Source organism: Musa acuminata, chromosome BXJ2-3, assembly GCF_036884655.1.
Source record: "Musa acuminata AAA Group cultivar baxijiao chromosome BXJ2-3, Cavendish_Baxijiao_AAA, whole genome shotgun sequence".
Taxonomy (NCBI): Eukaryota; Viridiplantae; Streptophyta; class Magnoliopsida; order Zingiberales; family Musaceae; genus Musa; species Musa acuminata.
Window position 1 is genome coordinate 9,620,728 of NC_088340.1, and position 19,134 is coordinate 9,639,861.

The window sequence follows — 19,134 nt, forward strand, 5'->3', positions numbered from 1 at the left end:
ACTATAGCATTTTGTTACTTTTAAATTCTCTGTGCTTATGTGTGTTAACCAGGGATGAGAGAGGTATTTATAGGCTTCAAGTGGATTCAAACTTGGAGCCTAAAAGTATGTCATCCCGGGTTTCTCGGGTCCTGGCGATACCACCGCTTGTGTTGGGTGGTACCATCGCCTAACACATTGCCACTGGGTGGTACCACCGCCTGACATAGTCTCGGAGACTGTGCCACGATGGTTCCACCTATTGGGTTACTATTTGGGCCTTTCACTTGGCCCAACATAACCCAAACTTAGGCCCAATTGGCCTATAATTAAGTTGGCTTAATTCCAACTCTATTGTGTGCTAACTACGAAATTTAAGGTATACACTAAGCTAAATAAGTCCGTAAGTCTAGGTTTCTTCCGGCGAGCTTTCGACAATCTCCTAGCGAACTTCCGACGATCTCTCAGCAATGTTCCGATGGACTCTCGGGAAGCTCTTGGACTTCATAACGATCTTCTTGGCGAGTTCCGACAAGCTTCTTTGGCAAGCTCCTGAACTTCTCGGTCAATTCCGATAGAACTTCCGACGAGCTCTCGAACTCCCAACGAAATCTCGTTCTTGACTCCAGGACTTCATTTTGCTTTATGCCTTGATAGCTATCATAGTTAATCATGCACACTTAAAACCTATTTTGATCTAGACAATTATTATAAAGCTTAAATCAAATATTGTCCGGCATGTCATTGGTTCATCGACGCTTTGTCAGATTCTTTGACGCATCATCCTCTCTTGTGACCTATTGTCCAATCGACCAGTTGACCTCTGCAACTCCGATTTCGTTGGCACAATTTCTACTCTTCTTAGCTCGATGCCCGAATCCATGGCTTGAAGCCTTCTGTCGACACGTCGACCGATCCTCCGACTCGACGGTCAATCTTCTAACATGTTTCTCTCTGCCCAACATGATTCTTCCTGCTTTAATTATCTCTCCCTGATCAAAGCTTTATATGTCACTCAAAATGCAAATCAAATCATAAACACTATCAATTCATTTCATCATCAAAATCCGAGATTCAATAAAATTTTCATCAATTTTTTCATCAGTTTAACCGTTATATTATTTGAACTTGACTCAATTACTATATTTTTTAATAACATTTATAATATTTTTATTGAGTTACATTATAAATAATATTATATTTTGTGTTTTTAGTTGTCATTGATAAAAAATTATTATGATATCATATTGTTAGACTTGTAATTGACATGATTAAGGTCAAGAGTCCATTTGAATCATTAGTAAGGTCAAGTATATGTTACAGTGTTTTTATTGTTGTTGCCAAAAGCACTGTAACAAACTAATTTTTATTTTTATTTAGGTGTGATATTATTCTTGAACTATTATAAATATTTATTTTAATCATAGTATGGTAAATGGTTATTGGTGTGTTTTAATTCTATTTGACTGACTTATATTGTTTTCCAATAGTGTTATGATGTTTTTTAAAATATTAAAAATACTATAAAATTATTAAGATAAACCATAAGTGACATCATATTGTGTGTTTTTTTTTTTGTCAATGCTCAAACATCATTATAGTATCAAAATTTTAAGTCTGACATTGGTTTGATTTGTTAAGAATCAAAGAGCTTCGAAGGTGATGGACATCAAGAAATCATTAAAGTGAGTATCGGAAGAGAACAGCAAAAAAAACTTTCAAAGTTAAAAAGCTCTTAGTAAGCTTGAATACTTGAATTAGAACATAAGCTAAGAGATAAACTAAAATCTCTCCTCTTAATAAAAGTATTAAATGAATTCTTTATAAATATTTACAAAGCGATAAACTCAAAATTTTGACTTCAACTATGATAAAGACATCCATTATGATTATGACTCTAAACTAAAATCCTATCTAATTATAAAATTTAATTTATATCACTTAGTTAATGTTATGAGTCAATTTATATCATTTAAAATATTTTTAATTAAATTTTATAATATTATTATTGTGATAATCAAATACTATAATAGATTAAAATATTATAATGGATGAAAATAATACAATCAACTTTTTGAGAGTCAATTTACGTATATTAAAATTAAGGGATACTGTATTGAAAAAGAAAATCTCAAACTCAAAATGGAGTCTTTTCTTTTTTCTAAGAAAATAGTCCTAAAATCCACTTTTTAAGTGGACACACATTAAATTACCGGAATAAATGGTATTGTGACAACCATCGTAAATACGTGATAAACTAGATTGTCTACATCCATGGCAACATGACGATCGAGGTGCAAATATATAGCTTCCCCGCAACACGACGAACTAAGCACCAGACAAAAGGGATCGAGAGGGAAAAGGACCAAGTTGCATCTTCCCTAATTCCTTACTTGCGTTCTCGTTGCTATATAGAGCTGATGATGGAAGTCCCGAGGCCATTATCCAACCTCTCAAGTTTTCGACTGAACTCACAAGAATGTCAGGACATGGCATCTTGAACGACAGCCGAAACCAGCAAACCAAGTCGAGCGCCGCCGCCCGCCGCTTCGTCGGAGTTCGACAGCGGCCGTCGGGAAGATGGGTTGCTGAGATCAAGGACTCGTCCCAGCACGTGCGACTGTGGCTCGGTACCTTCGACACCCCCGAGGAGGCCGCCCGAGCTTACGACGAAGCTGCGCGTGCTCTGCGTGGAGAGAATGCACGTACAAACTTCACCATGAACCCCAACTCCCCGCCGGGCGATTCTTCCTCCGGCGATCGCGGCTTCCTGGTGAGTTCTGATGCCGCCCGCGGAGGAGGCGGTGCGTTGGCTTCATCGAGAGAGAGGTTGAGCAAGAGCCTCCAAGGTATCATGGCGAGGACGGCTGACGGCAGGTCGTCCAAGACGAGGGTGAGCGACCACTCCACCTTCGCAAGCGTCTTCCATCGCAACAGTGACAGCTTCCATGGGAGCCTTGTCGACGCGAGGAGCATCGAGAAAGCGGTGGTGCAACCGAGCTTCATCGTACCTTCGCAACCGAGCGAAGAGCCATTCACATCGGGCTCCGACCAGTTCACCGGCACCAGGCAGCTTGCGACCAACTCAAGGAAAGGAACGACTGATCCGATGGAGGAGATAACTCTGTGGAGATTTGATCACGACGAGGTTGTGAGAGAGAAGGAAAGAGAGATGAGAGGCAGCAAAAGGGTCAAGGTGTCTTCTTCCATCATCGTTCCCCCCACGTTCAGTGCATCTGAGCCTTTTGGCGATGGCCAATTAAATTGTACGAGTCTCTAATGCTGTGAGCGGAGAGGCTGGCATCCTTCCAAAGGAAGAGAAGTGCTGAGACAAAGACAACGGGATTTATCTGAGCATGTAATTACTTCGTCCTTCGTGCAGAAAAACACGTCTTCTTCTTCTTCTTCATCATCATCATCATCATCATCCATACTCTCCGAATAATGCCTATCACGAGTACCAGTAAACCTCAGCTTCATGCCAAAGAAAGAGAAATTCCAATGAAAATTATTAAAACAAATCAAGAAATAAAAGCCACAGATATCGAGTCACCACAGAGTTTAGAACGAGAAGAAGGATTAAACTGGATGGAGCTGTTCTAACACGAACGTTTGTCCTATATCAATGTCATGCCAGTTAATTCCTTTCATCATTATCTACGTAATTAGCTTTCGAATGTAAACAGCAATATTCTAATTTCTAAGCGAGAAATTGAGGTTTACTTTATTATTGGATTTGTACGTATATTATGCCCCTATGCATAAATAGTATTACAAATAATTAAATATGTCCTATTATTATTTGTACGTGTATTATGCCCCTATGCATAAATAATATTACGAATCATTAAATATGTGGTATTATAACGCCGTCGGTCTATCAGTGCGGCATCAATGACCGGTTCCAGATCCCCGCGGTGTCATTGTGGTCTATCTACGTGGGAGTTAGCAATTGGCATACGTAAATATCTTCTGCGGTCGTCCGTCTCCTGTGTCTCTAATGCCCGCAAAGACCATATAAATGCGCATCCCACTGGCCTATAGGGAGAACAAAGGCCCGTTTCTTTTCTTCCGCCGGCGCAGCGAGATTTAGGGTTTCTCCCTCGGATCAACAAAGCGAGAAGGTTATTGATCCGATCCAATCTCTTTCCAGATCTCCAATTCGCGATGCCAAATTCTACGACGCTCTTCATTTTTGTCATTCTGTTTATCGTTTTTATATGATGGACGAAGAAATTGCCCCGTGATCTGAACTCGTATCAATTTTTTTCAATTCCAGATCTGGTTTCTTCATATCATCGTGTTCTTGTGGTAGGAATTATGATATAGGAGGGCAGATCTGGGCCAGATCTGTTATGAAGAACAGTAGAAACAACGGATTCGAACTGGTTATTATGTTTTCTTCCCTTTTCATAACCTTTTTCTCTGCTTCCGCTTAAAGCATCGATTGACAACGGATTGATGGTACCGCAGATAGTGCCTGTAACATCAAATGCGTACTTGGAAATGGTTTTTCCTTTTGGGTTCAGTAAGATGTGCCTTCCCTTGGTTAGCGTTATAAATACATAGTCGACTTCGGCAGATTACCTTTCCAAGCAAATTAGCTTTTCCGTACTTAAAGTTTGGGTCATGTGCTAAGGCAAGGTTCAATTTGTCCTCGTGGTTTATATTTGTCTGAGTTAGTGGTTCTGGGACTTAGTATTCGATGGATCGTGTATTAGTGACCGGGGAATAATTATTGAAGCATTACTATAAGGAATGATGTATTAGATGCACAACTTCGACTTTCTCTTTTGTGTGACATTAGTGTAAATTATAACTTATATAACAGTGTTTTCTTCCAAAGCATTTGAGGAGACTTGATTTGATGCATCTAATTCATTCTCAAGTCTTGACATGTCCCCTTTTTCTAGTGAAATTATGACAATAAGTTGTCTGTTAGTCCAGTTATTTGCATGTCCTCACAGGAAACATCTCTTGTTTTTTCCTTTAGCTCTACTTGTGTCAACTGCATGAACTGCGAACACTGCTTGTCTTTTATCCAATTGTGCAAGCAGTAGTGCATATTGTATTATTCGTTTTTAATTTTTGTTGAGTGTTTTCGCTGTGGTATTGTGTGATAGTGCAACTGTGGGGACTCCTCACTTGTTAGCTATTGTTAGTTCTCCTACATTTCAACATTATTCTGTCGTCTCAGGCCTGTTATCTTTCGGAAGTCTGTTCCAAATGATTTAATGATGTCTTGCTTGCAGATACGTGTGGATTTAGCTTTTACTTGTTCATACAAAATGAGGCCCATTTTCTGTGGGAACTTCGAATATGATGCTCGCCAATCTGAATTGGAACGGCTTTTCAGCAGATATGGGAAGGTTGACAGGGTAGATATGAAATCAGGCAAGTCCATCTATCGCTAAGTGGTGCTGCTACCCCCATTGTCGAGTAATTCTCTATACCTTGCTAGTGGTATAGGTCCTTGTTTTAATTGGATGATTTGACTTTGGAAGTTGGAAACAGTTTTTCATGAAGTTGTGCATAAACACCTTGGGGTTTACATTGATATGTAGTTGCATAAGCAAGTTTGTTCTCCTATGGTATCATCTTTCAGTATTGCTTTTATATTGACATGCAGCTGCCTACTTGCTGGTTCTCTTGATGCTGTTTGGACCCAGATAGTAAAGGACAATAACTTGTTTCATTCTTTGTTATTTGTCGCTTGGTGTTTGTCCCCTTTTCTAAGCACTGGAACATCAAGTTCTTTATATAAAATTACTTATACAAGTGATGTCACATCCCCACAAACTAATTCAAGGTAGCGGATGAGTTCTAATATCAACCTATCGTTCACTTGTGCTAATGTTCATGCGATAATTTAATATCATTATTAGTTTGGTGGCTACATAAATGCCTTACGATAGATGATGAGTTAAGTGCACCAAATTATGTCAGAGTTATAAAAATGTGAGCATATGTGGCTCATTCCTTTGTCGATGCCACTTCTCAAGCGGAAGAGTCCTCTCGTTTTCAAGGTGACATGTTTAAACTGCATCAGCTCATTTATTCATGTGTTGTGCAAAAGTTTCCAGACGGTACAACATCACCATGGATGTTCTTTGGTTGAGTTCTATGAAGAATTGGAAATCAGGATAAGTTTAGCAAATGAGAATATTTTACTCTTAAGGTAAGCCCCCATACTCAACAATTTCTTTGGCGCAGGAATATTCTGGAGCACCCATTTTCTTCCTTGCTGATGGGGTGCCATCACCTCTCCTGCCTGAGTCCGTGCCTCATCTCTTTGTGTAGCTCCAGGAGCTGATATGATCCACCATACTCTGTGGCACTGTCCACCTGACATTTCCCCACGAGACCATTGCCTTTCACTTTCCATGAACCTTGCCCATCCTCCCAATCTGCTCATGTTCTCCATGCCGTTCTCACTGCCAGGCTGGAGAATAGATGGCGAAGGTGGCACTCATTGGCCAATCACAAGAGACCCACTTTTGCCTTATTCTACCATGACATCGATTAGTCCCTACTTCTGCACATGAGGTCTGTTCTTGATTTTTTGCATCTGTCAATAAATTTGTAGCTTTGACAGAAACGGGATGTTCTACTTATTTCCGAGTAGCTTGTGGAGTTTAACTGGACCAACCAGACTCGTAGCTGTCGTCAAGGAGCTTGTGAAACTAAGCTTTATTTTTTAGACAGTTCTTTATGCAAGCTTACTATTGTTCGTTTTACAATTAATTATGTGCAGGATTTGCTTTCATTTACATGGATGATGAAAGAGATGCAGAGGATGCAATTCGGGCCCTTGACAGAACTGAGTTTGGCAGACAGGGGCGACGGCTTCGTGTTGAGTGGACAAAGGTACATAACTTCATAAGTTTTTTACTTATGGCTTATTATTTTAGTTTAATATTATTTTAAGCTTAATGACAGCAAGAGCGTGGTGGTAGATCTGCCAGTTCAAGAAGGTCTCCTTCTAACATGAGGCCCACAAAGACTTTGTTTGTCATAAACTTTGATCCAATCAATACCAGAATGAGAGACTTGGAGAGGCACTTTGAACCGTATGGAAAAATCTCAAATGTTAGGATCAGAAGAAACTTTGCATTTATTCACTTTGAGTTGCAGGAGGATGCCACTAAAGCATTGGAGGCAACAAATATGAGGTGCTTTCTTTCTTTTCCAAGTTCAGCTTTTTGGTGTAGCATGAATTGTCAGCAATATACAAAGTCATTTCCTGCAATAAGGTTGGCTGTTTCTGCGAATCAACTTTATCATGATGGACATGACTTTGTTGTTTGTCCAGCAGTTTTCTTTTCATAAGACCAGAGATTCAATGATCCACACGAGTATCTCTTGTGGCATTTGATGGTTTTGATTATCCTTCACTATATCTTGATTAGTTTTCACATCATTGCCAATGAAGCAACGATGTTGATGAAATTTTGTAGCGTATTTTTTGCTGGCCCCAGATCACCTGCTCTGGTATTTCTAAGTTGAAGTATGAAATAACTTCTTTATTGTTTCTTTCAATGATAAGGTTGAAACAGAATGTTTCTCCTATGCGATTTAGGTGTTTTGGGTTGAAGTCACAGAAATATCCTCTCTCTCTCTCTCTCTATATATATATATATACATACGTAAGGTCGCCTACAGTAATCTTTCCACACCCACATTGGTAGGAGTGTTCTGCACTGAGTTCTTGCTTTTTATTTTTTCTTTCTTTCAACGCTTGCACTATTAGTCGCATGGGAATAGTTATCAAGAGTTCTGGAATTTTTTGGTATTGACATTTTCCAGTAGTTAGTTTTCAGGCCATACATTAAATAAATGTTTACATTTGCTAAGGGCACTGAGTAGTTGAGAGAGGCTTGTGGTCCTTGCAAATTTTTTAGTTTTTTTCTTAAGAGATGATGATCTCTGTCAATTATCTGTCAATAGTTTTAGCGCATAGCTTATGAGGTGCTTTACAAGAAAGTCTAGGTTGGAGTTCTTTAGATTGGCATACAATATGTAAAATTTGCATATGTATATTTTTTCAAACAGATTTCTCTGACAATAAGGATACCGGGAAACTTGTGTCACTTGTCTTCATGTTTAGGTTACAGCAACGTAACCTTGCTCTGTATTCATGTGGTTATTTTCATGCAACACAACGAAACGGATAACTCAAAATGTGCCTTGCTCTGTATTCATCTTGTCTTTCTCTTGAGTTTGTAGCAAATTAATGGATCGGGTCATTTCGGTGGAGTATGCACTTCGTGACGATGATGACAAAAGAAATGGGTACAGCCCTGACAGGAGAGGCAGGGAGAGATCCCTGGAAAGGAGAGGCCGTGACACACGGCGTTCTCCAAGCCCATATGGCAGAGGCAGGGAGAGGGACAGTCCTGATTATGGGCGTGGTCCGAGTCCATATAACAAACCCGAGCAAAGGGGTAGTCCTAATTACGGAAGAGATGGAAGTCCAGGGTATGAGAGGTACCCCAGGTTTGTATCATTCTGAGATTGCCATCATGTATTGCTTGGACCCTCATCTGTTATGTTGTGCTAATTAGTTGTTCATCTGTTATGCAGTCAATCTCCAAGGCAGGAAGAACAATGAGGACTATTCTTTGTTCTGAGCAAGTTTGCCGCACAATTTGTGCTTATTGAACAATTGCTGTAATATCACATTTAGAAAAATAGTGTGTGCCAAGTACTATTGGACTACTGCAATGTCCGCTCTAGAGATACTATTGGTATGCAATGATAGTATCAGTGGTCGGAGGTTGACTTGTGTTCTTTTTGAGATCAGACTCTGAGGTGCCCATCATGTCGATTAGTTTTTTTAATGCAGCATTTGTGATATCTCTTAGACTAAACATAACTTTTTAGCTGTCTCTACTTTGTTTAATTTACATGTTCATCGATTTTTTGGTGAATTCGAGATAGTAAACTATAGATCGTCATCAAGAAGTTCAAATTTGCATTCCTCCAAGTAAGTAGTTGAATTACATAACAGTGTGATGTTAATTTTAGGTGTGGATCGTAATATTTCGTTTCTCCAACCCAATCATCTCCTAATTTTCTCCGCTTTTGTTAATTCTTTATCGATGATTTCTCTAAAAACAATTGTTTCCCTCGACGCCTCGAACTCATTTTAACATTCAAAGACTGCAGGGGGAAGGTTGATGGTACAAATCGCATGTGGGTGGCCATGTACGTCCCACCAATCCAAGCAAGCATCACATGTCCCGAGCTGTTCGAGTTTGGATTCCTTCGACACGAGGAATTCGCTGAACAGAATATGTTCGGCCAGATCAATGGCTTCAACATGAAGGAGAGAGTAGTAGCAGAACAGGATCAACAGTCCTAAACCAAGCCATCTACATCCACCATGGACATCTGCAAAAGCGTTCCAGCTTAAAGACGTCCTTTGATGGAGCAAGTCGCCTAAAGAAAGGAAAAGGAAAAGCTAGATGCTCTGCTCGCTTGGCTCTACAAACATGAACTGTTTTTGACGTAGCCTCGAATCCATGAAGCAAACAAGGTTCGCCCAATTTCTTTCTCTCTCTCTTTTTTTTTTTCCAAAATAAAGGTAATTTATTAAATTAAGGTCCTAATACAATAAGTGCTTATAGCATCAACACTCCAAAAAGACGACAGCAGATCCATCCACGGAAAAATAGATCTGGTTGAATAAGTATACCTTGTCAACCAGCAACGATTTTTCTCGCCAAAAGTATGAGAAATAAAAAAAAAATCAGAAAATGTGGTAAGCAGATCAAAAATACATCTAGTTATATTATTAATAACATCCAATGGAGGCTCCTTGGTTTTTAGGAGAATATCAACAATGATTTCATCATCCATATGGACCTTTGTAATGTCGGAAATACGCAAAGCTTGTCAAAGCCCATGTTTGATTGCCTTTATAGCTGAAAAAGATGGATATTCTATCCTTGCAAGCAATCTGTCTACACATAAATAAGCACCAGTACCAGTCCATTTCATTCTTCCAAATTCCTCATTCTAATGGTAAGAACCATCAGTGTCCAACTTCTCTCTCACAAGCCCTCAGTTATAACACATATATTACTTACGGGTGCAATATATATATATATATATATATATATATATATATATATATATATATATATATATAGGACAAGACAAGTAAACCTCCTCATAAGGATGAACATGAAGAACACCTACTACAAAATAAAATACTGTGTAGCTGGGCAGCATTGTAGATTCTGCAAAAGCCAAGGGAGATGGTGGGATGGTCCTTTGTTTGTCCTCACTAATGTTGTCATAAGCCATTGGGACAAGATGGGGGGTCAAAAACATTTAAGAATGATAGCACATGCAAACTAATACAAGTGCTCATCAACTAGCAGAGAAGGGAAGTGGAAGGATACTGGCCTTCAACTTACAAATGAAGGATCATGTGAAGTTCATTGATTAGTCAGCCTCAAGGCACATGCTGCAAAACCAAACAAGTTCATCAGTAAGTTCTTGAGTGTATTCTGGTTCCTACTTAGTTAAATGAGATCAATTCAACAGCTCAACTAAGCACCGGTGTCATGACAAAGAGATGAAGATCCACTTGGCATACACAATAAAAGAAACCATAAAGATGGTGGTTGATTACAAGTAGGTAGTAGGTCAAGACCTTATTTCCATCAATTCACTAGTACTAAATGAAGTGGGTCAAAATGAAATAGTCTGCCTGGCTCAAAAAATATATCTTCAACAATTATGATGATACTTGGGTTTTGTTGTCGCAAATTTCTTTAGGCCGGCAAATTATTGCAGCCAGCCATCCTATTAAATTTTGTCTCAACAAAAAAAAGTCAGGCATCCCAAATGACACAAAAAAGTTATGGTAAAGAGACATTGTAGTGTGTTTTTTAAGATCAGATAACAATTGAAATTTGCCTAATTCTGACACTAGTTAGTTTTACGCTACTCTCTGCCAAAAGATGAATGAAACTTGAAGAGCGAAGCATACCTATGTCAAAAATAAATCAGAAGATCACATATATAAATTTCCAGAAATGAAAGAGCAAGAGTTACTGTGCTGCACAAGGAGAAGACCTATTGAGATTCACATAAGCCAAGAGGGACCAGTTTCAGGAACATGCTGCACAATGAACTAGCATATGAATGAATAAATGCATGACAGGACTATCATTGTTACCCCCATGGATATGATTAATCTTTAGAAGACATTAGAGAATACTGACTATTTTAACCCGTTGAAAATGATAGAAGATGTACCTGATGTAAATGAGTGGGCAAGCCAAGATTCCCTCAATATACATAATCATTGAGGTACTGGCAGGCAACACGGAGACTTGTTACCTTTACCAAATTATATCTTCTGTTTCCCTACAATAGCAGCCCATCGCCGCGACATGGATAGCCTAAAAGTTAAATCCTTCACAACAAAAAGGAACAAACATGTACTGGATGAACTAGAAGTCCTTTCTTACCTCAATTTATCACTTCAGAAAAATAAATTTGAAGGAGTAGAGTTCACATATAACATGCAGATCCGGTGGTCAGTTTGATTACAAACCTGTCAATTAGCCAGAGAAAACAGAGAAGGATATATGTTCTATTGGAGCAGCCAAACCAGGTAAACAGATTAGGAGAACAATTTCAACTCACACAACAACAATGCAGGATAATTAGAAACCGAAGAGAAATATGAGCTTCTTGAACATTTACAAGAAATAGCTGAGTCTGGATTGCAGTTTATATAGTTCTGAAAAGGCCAGAGTTAGATTAGAGTATACATCCTCCTTTCTCACTGGTTTATGTTTCAAGGAGTCAGCGAGACATGGAGCTCGTAAGTTCAAAAGCAGGGAGAACTTCAATCTATTTCCTGCTGAACAAGTTCCGCAACCTCCGTTGTTCCAATCGCTCGAGCAACTTCTTCGAACCGGGAACATTCATATCTGACAGCTTCTTGAGATAACCAATTGCACCATATGAAATCATCATTTTCTTGCATTTTTTGCTCGACGACAGAATTAGAAGGCAAGACACAGCATACTTCTTCGCTGTATTCTGAGGGCTGGGATCGAGCAACTGAACCAGATTTGGCACGCTCTTCCCATCCTTCTTAACTTCGCTACCGTTATGTGGATGGGTCATCAAGCTAGCAATCGCCTGTGCAGCAGCCTCCCTTCCACTGCTACTCTTGGCCTCGAGCATCCTTACCAGCAAGGGTATGCAACCAAACTCTCCAACAATTCTCTTGGACTCCGCCGAGCTGGAAATCTTACAAATGGCAGCTGCAGCAGCCTGCTGCGCGCCCAAAGATCCATCTTTCAACACATGCACCAGGCGAGGAAGCAGACCAAGCGAGAGGAGACTATCCATAGAAACAGATCCTACCAGATTTTTCAATGCACAAACTGCAGATTCCTGTTGTAATGGTCCATCAAGGTATGCCAGAAGGCTCCGAATTCCTCCCTCCGACACAACCAATGCCCTTAGGCTCTCGTTGCTGGAAGTCAAGTGCTGCAAACACTCAGCAGCATACTCCTTCGATCCCAACACGATTCCACGATCAAGCAGATTGATCATGACACGAACGACTCCCTCATCCACGAGACTCTGCCTGGATTCGGGCACTGCAGAGAGGTTGTTCAGCGCACCGGCAGCGGCTGACTGAGAAATGGAGTCCCCAATCAGACAGACTTCGATTAGAGGGCGAATTCCCCCATGGCGAGCGATCAAACGGGCGGTGTTGGCGGACATGGACAGCCTCTGAAGCGAGATCACCGCTTTTTCTCGGGCTACCAAGCTCCCAGATTCCAGAAGCCGGATCAGCGACGGCAGCACTCCCTCGGAGACCAGCAAACTCTCGCAATTTCCCGACTCAGTGAGCAAGCACACCGCAGTTGCGGCCTTCTCCCTGACCATGGGCGAGGTGGTCGTCAATAGTAGTATCAGGGCGGAGACATTGCTTCGGCCCAAGGCCGCCACCACGCTCTTCTCGTCCTCCCTCATGGCCTCCAACAACCCATCCAAGGCCCGCAGCTTCGCCTCGGAGTGGCCGAACTGAAGGCGGGCGAGCAGCTCGCCGAGATTCGAGCTGGCGAGCTCCGCCTCGCCGGGCCGTGCGGCGCCGGCCGGAGGGAGCGCCGCCTCACCTAGGACGCCAGTCTTGACCAGAAGCCCGCAGTCACGGAGATTGAGGTCGAGCTTGCCTGACAGGGCATCGAGGTCGCTCTGCATCCGGAGCTTGCCGAGGGAGCGCCCGTCCCCATCGCAGCCGCATCGGTCGGCCAATTCGACGGCTTCGGAGAGAGTGGTGACGATGGACTGGAGCAGCTCGCGGCAGAGGGCGTGGCGGGCGAAGCAGGGGTGGCTGGAGAGGTCGGAGAGGCAGGGGGGCAGGCTCTGGAGCTTGTCGGCGATAGATTTCCACCGCCCAGCGAAGCCCTTGGCGGACCTGGCCTTCTCAATGGCGATGGGGACGATCAGGAGGGTGCGGGAGAGCCAGTGCTCCGCGGATCCGTCGGTACCACTGTCACCGGAGTCAGCGACTAGCTCGGCCTCTTCCACCATGGCTCGGAAACGCTGCCGATCCCACTGATCCAAGCGAAGAGCAGAGAGAGAGAGAGAGAGAGAAACTATGCCTCTTCTTTTGTTCCCAAATGGAGGAAGGAAGACGAAGACATCGGCTATCGTTAAAAACAGGGGAGAAAGTGGGATTTGGTGATGGGGATCAGCTAACAACAGGAGGTAGCAACAGAGGCAGCTCCTACTACCACTACAAGTGGAGAAGGAATGAATCACAGGACCGGGTTTCCGGCCGGGCCGAGTCGGTCCACTCACTGCCGTCGACAGTTACACCGAAATCGGTAATTCCTCGCCGCAGCAGTTGTCTCCAACGCACGTGCGCCGGCGTGGCGTCGTTCTTGCTTTTGAGGTAAGTGAGAGGGGCAATGTGGTCTTTTCGACCTGGTGGGCCTGGACGACGTCGACATCAGGGAAAGCGACGATTCGAATATAGAATGACGATAATGCCCCGATAAAGCCGGAAAGGTTCCCAAACTGCTCCGCTAAATCGAGGGTGATGTCGACTTTAGAGCGCTGCCATCACGGGAGCGAACCGGAATGAGTTGGTCCGGCGGCAGACTAACCCGACCGGAATCATCGATGGCAGACGTCTGCCTTTGAGGTGGACGGCGAGAGAGAGCAAGAGGAACAGGGGGATGTCACCTCGTATGGGTTGGGACCTCCGGACCTCGACGGGGTAAGGAAGAAACGGGGAGGTTTAATCCGCCTCGTTACCCCTCCCCCCCCCCATCTGACGGGGGTGGTACGGTGCGATCGGTGGATGTGTCGGCATCTGGAGATGTGTAGACGGTAGGCGAGGTTTCTGCCGACGGGGCGCTGTAGCAGCAGCTGTTGGTGCATCGCACACCTGAAAAAGAGGACGATCGCTAGCAAACGAACTCCTAAGCTTTGGTTGGCCGAGAGATGATGTGTCGTCGTCGTCGTCGTCGTCGTCGTCGTCGTCTACTGCGTGCATATGCGCGTGCTGAAGCATTGGCAGTGTCGTGGAAAAGACAGATGGAGTTCAAATCCCCGTATGGCGATTTAAGATCAAATTTACATTTTACCTTAAAAAAAAGATATTTTCGTTATCTTAAGATAAAAATTAATTAGGAGATATCATTAGATAAAAGTCTAATAATAAAAAAAATATATAAAATACTCCTAAAATTATATTAGCTCTAGTGGATCAATTTTTTTTTGTTTTCAATATATAAATCTGATTTATGTTTTGAATGTTTAAATTTATTTCGTCTCTTAAATCGGATCGATACAAATTCAATAATCGTCTATATATGACTAGAGGTGATAGGTAAATAAATACTAGAGAGACATATAATATCATTATAACAATAACAAAATCATAAGCTCTAATTATCATGAGTAGATTATATAGAAATTTTTACCACCATAGATCGTAAAAAAAAAATTATATATTTAGTTAACTTTAAAATATTTAAAAATTTTATTTATAGTTTTTACAAAATCTACCATTCAATTGGCACAAGAATTCAAAATACCACATCAATTAATGGTCCTGCTGATTTGCTTCAGATGTTGCTGCTCTCCAACTAAAGATGAGGTCTCCCACCCCAGTTTATTTAGGTGACTTAATTAGGTGGTAGAATTAGGTCAACCGATAGTGTCATCGTAATACATTCATTCACCTCACCACCAGCTGACGCTGCCGACCACCATTTCCATGACCTGAAGAAGGGTATTAGGTAGGCCATAAATACAGGTAGGTAGGTATTTGACCTATCTTCTTAAGCACAATCCACCTCGGAGTGAATGAACCTAAAAGGACAACCGGACAACAATACCACCACAACAAATAGAATTCTGCAGACCATTAATTCTGTCGTCCGATTCAAGACAGCAGCATTTCAAGCATACCAAATTCCTTCCGGCGATGGTCTAATTTGAAGCATTCGACGACATATTACCTGCTCTCGCTCCGCACGGCACCCTCGGTATGACCCAACACATGTCCTTCGCAATCAATCCAGCCGTGGAGATTGGTGGTCGAACCACTCACGCATTATGTCACAAGCTACTACACGCCGACAAGTCTCAACGAATGTGGGCACGGCGAGGCCCCCATCGGAGCCCAGCACACGGCAGCCACCACGAACACAGCGAAGCCTGCGTGTGGTTCATCAAAGTTAGCAGCAACTGTGTTTGATCGCACTGTCTCACTGGCCTCGACTTGTTTTTGGAGGCACAAGAAACAAAAAGAATCGTAAGCTCCCACTGAGATCCACTAACATCGAAGCAGAATTGGTCCTCAACCTCGCCAAGTCCCACTGTCCATGATTGGTCTTTGTTGCCAAACTCATCCCCCTAAAAAGGCGCACACACACACTGATGGTTGAAGAAAGAGATCTCGATCGCACTTGACATCATTTACCATCTCAATCTTGTTTCTTTGGAACTGGGCTCGTGATGAGTCCCATTTATTTCTCATGGAGCTGAATTAGATAGACCCCCTTGCAAGAGTAGATAGACAGTGGCTGGATATACACACAAAAAGAATAGTAATAGAGCACGAGAAAAGTGGCCTTCAGGAGGGATCTCATCAGAGCTGGAAACGGCAACTGGACACTATCACACATACTCCTGGCCGCAAGGCAATTCGTCGAACACTCAAAATGGCTCCCAGTCGAACCTTGCATGTGGAGCGGACGAGGCGGCCGCGGTGGACGTGGAGGTGGATGGCACGAACAGGAGGGAATCGAATGTTTCCCACTTCGTCGTCACCACCACCTGTGGCTGCTCAAGGTTCTGTTGTTGATAGGGCCTCCGTGTTGGCTGCGAATCCCTCTTTTGCTGCTGAATTGGATGTCGCTGTTGATTCTGAGGCTGAGTCGGATGTTGCTGCGGCTGCTCTTTGCTAGGTTGGACCTTCGCTCTTGGCATCGCGTTCTTGATCTTGACCGCGTCCAAGGTTTCGACATACTTCTGCACTCTCTTGATCTGTTCTCAGCACAGGATCAATCAGCAACCAATCAAAAATGAGCAAACAAACAAAGAGAACGATGGATTTGACCTGCATTCTCCTCTGCAGCTTCACATCCCCGTCGGCAACGACGGCGTCCAACTTGATCAGCTCGTTCATCAAAGACTCGATGAGATTGGTCACATCATGCTCCACCACCCTCCCACCTCTGTTCACGATGGCCTCCAGCGCCGACACCTGATCCAGCCAATGCCCGCGCGGAGCAGCGATCATGTAGAGATTGCTCTTGAGATCAGGACAAGGGAAGGCTGGCCAATTGTGGTGGTGGGTGGGAGATTACCTTGGAGGCGAGGCGATCGACCTCGAGGCTGATGGCGGCGATGGACTTGGTGGCCTTCTCCATCTTGTCGGTCTTGCGCATCTCGAGCAGGCGTTTCGCCTGCGCCGTGGGGTCTTCCTCCAACACCACCTTGGACTTGTCCTTCACGCCGGCGGTGTCGAGGAACGCCGTCGACTCCCTCTCCTTGTCCTTGTACAGCAGCTTCATGTCCAAGGGGTGCAGCCCCGTCTTGGCAGACAACGCCTTCTTCAGCTCCCCTATGAGCCACCGCCGCCGCACAACCACTCGATCAATTCGCCGACCATCTTGGTGTGGAACAAATGAAAACGACGCCCAAGGATCAGTCGGAGTTCTTACCGAAGGTGGCCTGCGAGCTGACGTAGATCTCGTGGTACACGGAGCCGTGCTTGACCTTGACGCGGATGGTGGGCACGGGAGCGGCCGTGGCGTCGGCGTCGGCGCCGCGCTTCTGGACGAGCATCCCGCACGGCCTGACCTCCCACCCCGCTGCCTTCTCTTCAGCCGCCGGCGACTCCTTTATGGGGCTGAACGCCACCGTCCTGCCGCCTGTCTTCGACCGCATTTTCCTCCTTAGATCTTCGGAATCCAGAGGATCTACAAGAGAAGCAAGCAAAGCCACGCCACTGGATTTCACCCCCCAAGCTAGATTTCTTCCAAGACCCGCAAAGGGAAGAAGTCAATCGAGAACATGCCCCGTCGAAGTCAATTAAGCGTGAGCTTAACTCTAGAGGAAGAGACGAAAGGTTTCTTGCTTGCTTGGGTAAGGAGAGGGGATAGTTGAGGAAGGAAGGGAACAACCGAGACAAAACCGAATCTATATATACCCACATACATAGTAAAGAAGTCAAGAAGTAAGTAAACAATAAGCGGCTCCTCTTTTAGCTTCTCACCTTCCTTCCTTCCCCCACAACATTTACCAAAAGCATCACAGTGATCGAGAGAGAGAGAGGCTGGTGGTGGTGGTGGCAAAGGGAAAAAGTAAGCAAGGCAATAAGAATAAGAATAAAAAAGAAATGCTGCTGCGGCAGCTGTAGGCTTCCCCCACAAGTCAAGCCGCTGCGGCCGCCAGCCCGACCGCTGCGTAACCACTACTGTTCCACGTCGCCAACCCTCCCACAAACAGAAAGCGACGGGGCCCGCGCGGCCGGCCGCCCTCTCACCCGGCGTGGGACCCGCGTGTCGGTGAAAATGCTCGGTGAAAATTTAGGGTGACGTCGGGAGGTAGGGTCGGGACGGGGCCCGCGGCCACCGACAGCCCGCGAACCCGACGGCCGCCACGCGGTCCCGGGAAAGCGACGGCGCACCCTACGGCGTCGTGTCACACCACTCCGCGGGGCCCGCCGGGCGTGGTGTGAGGGGTCGACGCATCGTTAGTACGTAAAAGGAGTGCCGTAATTTATCTCCCGTGGGTCCACCCGAGTCATCGACGAGTGTACGTATTATTAAGAAGGGGTGGTATCCGTCGGATGAGTAGCGATCCGCGATGAGATTCGCGCCAACGTTGCTGATTCCTTTGAGGAAACATGGAAACTTGGCCCATCGGTAACGTAGGATAATAATTCCATGACAAAACAGGGTTAAATGTGATTCTTTTAAGCTTGCTTTAGTACATGAGTTGAGAAGAGCAAAGTAATGTTGGCTTCACGGGCGGATACCGGGAAGGAATCTTGGTACTTGAGCGATCCAATGACAAGAATAAAAAGGTTGTGTGGCGTGGCTCACGGGTAAGTTGTGATTCTCCCATATCAATAATATATATATATATATGATGATGATGATGATGATGATGATGCTGTATGTACGGTATAGCTAGGGATTATTTGACCTCAAGAAATTTCATAGTTCATTAACATGTCTTTATGGTATTGATCATGTTTTTACAACTTTAAAAGATTGATGGTAACTCCTATTTGTAATTTTTATTTTCTAAAAAAGATAGCCTCTAAAAATATAATTCTTGTTTTAGTTTTAGTCATGACATGTATATTTTATATTTTTATTAAAAAAATAAATGATAAAAATGGGTATTGATCGTAGGATCTTACGATGATGACGATATTTCAAAAAAAAGTATTTCACACTTGAAATCACTCAACGAAGCAAAAAAAAAAAAATCATTGACCAATCTTTTAAAAATAATTTAACATTCGATTTATACTTGAAAGAAATTTTGAAGAAATTTGGGGTTTCAAAACCACTCTAACAAAGGAAGGTTTCGTCATAAGATCGGGCTAACCATTGGGGTAACACTCAGAGCAAATACATC

General features: G+C 43.4%; 4 protein-coding genes across 5 annotated transcripts; 2 read left to right on the plus strand and 2 right to left on the minus strand.

Moving 5' to 3' along the window:
* Window positions 1-2,458: 2,458 nt before the first annotated feature.
* On the plus strand, window positions 2,459-3,259 carry LOC103977983 (ethylene-responsive transcription factor ERN1-like). Its single transcript, XM_009393670.3, has one exon. The coding sequence runs from the start codon at window positions 2,459-2,461 to the stop codon at window positions 3,257-3,259; it is 801 nt and encodes a 266-aa protein (XP_009391945.2).
* A 706-nt stretch (window positions 3,260-3,965) lies between these two features.
* On the plus strand, window positions 3,966-8,776 carry LOC135583216 (serine/arginine-rich splicing factor RS41-like). Of its 2 annotated transcripts, XM_065099028.1 has the most exons (7): window positions 4,015-4,103; window positions 4,259-4,367; window positions 5,232-5,373; window positions 6,734-6,846; window positions 6,919-7,151; window positions 8,206-8,475; window positions 8,563-8,776. In XM_065099028.1, the coding sequence occupies exons 2-7, from the start codon at window positions 4,335-4,337 to the stop codon at window positions 8,588-8,590; spliced, it is 819 nt and encodes a 272-aa protein (XP_064955100.1). In that variant the 5' UTR covers window positions 4,015-4,103; window positions 4,259-4,334; the 3' UTR covers window positions 8,591-8,776. The 2 variants fall into 2 exon arrangements, with proteins under 2 accessions (XP_064955101.1, XP_064955100.1); XM_065099029.1 differs by lacking the exon at window positions 4,259-4,367 and having other exon boundaries at window positions 3,966-4,103.
* Window positions 8,777-11,639: 2,863 nt separating this feature from the next.
* Window positions 11,640-14,398, minus strand: LOC135607301 (U-box domain-containing protein 15-like). Its single transcript, XM_065099025.1, has one exon. The coding sequence runs from the start codon at window positions 13,552-13,554 to the stop codon at window positions 11,854-11,856; it is 1,701 nt and encodes a 566-aa protein (XP_064955097.1). The 5' UTR covers window positions 13,555-14,398; the 3' UTR covers window positions 11,640-11,853.
* A 1,573-nt stretch (window positions 14,399-15,971) lies between these two features.
* Window positions 15,972-17,666, minus strand: LOC135607302 (BAG family molecular chaperone regulator 1-like). The gene is made up of 4 exons (XM_065099026.1): window positions 17,205-17,666; window positions 16,848-17,104; window positions 16,598-16,744; window positions 15,972-16,524 (listed from the first exon to the last, which is right to left on the minus strand). The coding sequence occupies exons 1-4, from the start codon at window positions 17,428-17,430 to the stop codon at window positions 16,195-16,197; spliced, it is 960 nt and encodes a 319-aa protein (XP_064955098.1). The 5' UTR covers window positions 17,431-17,666; the 3' UTR covers window positions 15,972-16,194.
* Window positions 17,667-19,134: the final 1,468 nt, after the last annotated feature.

Excerpts from the sequence above, each read along its gene's own strand:
- LOC103977983 (XM_009393670.3), top strand. The coding sequence starts at position 2,459 with ATGTCAGGACATGGCATCTTGAACGACAGCCGAAACCAGCAAACCAAG.
- LOC135583216 (XM_065099028.1), top strand. The coding sequence starts at position 4,335 with ATGAAGAACAGTAGAAACAACGGATTCGAACTG. Across the intron at positions 5,374-6,733 it reads CAGGGTAGATATGAAATCAG|GATTTGCTTTCATTTACATG; the intron begins GCAAGTCCATCT and ends AATTATGTGCAG. Across the intron at positions 6,847-6,918 it reads TTCGTGTTGAGTGGACAAAG|CAAGAGCGTGGTGGTAGATC; the intron begins GTACATAACTTC and ends GCTTAATGACAG.
- LOC135607301 (XM_065099025.1), bottom strand. The coding sequence starts at position 13,554 with ATGGTGGAAGAGGCCGAGCTAGTCGCTGACTCCGGTGACAGTGGTACC.
- LOC135607302 (XM_065099026.1), bottom strand. The coding sequence starts at position 17,430 with ATGCGGTCGAAGACAGGCGGCAGGACGGTGGCGTTCAGCCCCATAAAG. Across the intron at positions 17,105-17,204 it reads CAGCTCGCAGGCCACCTTCG|GGGAGCTGAAGAAGGCGTTG; the intron begins GTAAGAACTCCG and ends GGTGGCTCATAG. Across the intron at positions 16,525-16,597 it reads AGCTGCAGAGGAGAATGCAG|ATCAAGAGAGTGCAGAAGTA; the intron begins GTCAAATCCATC and ends TGCTGAGAACAG.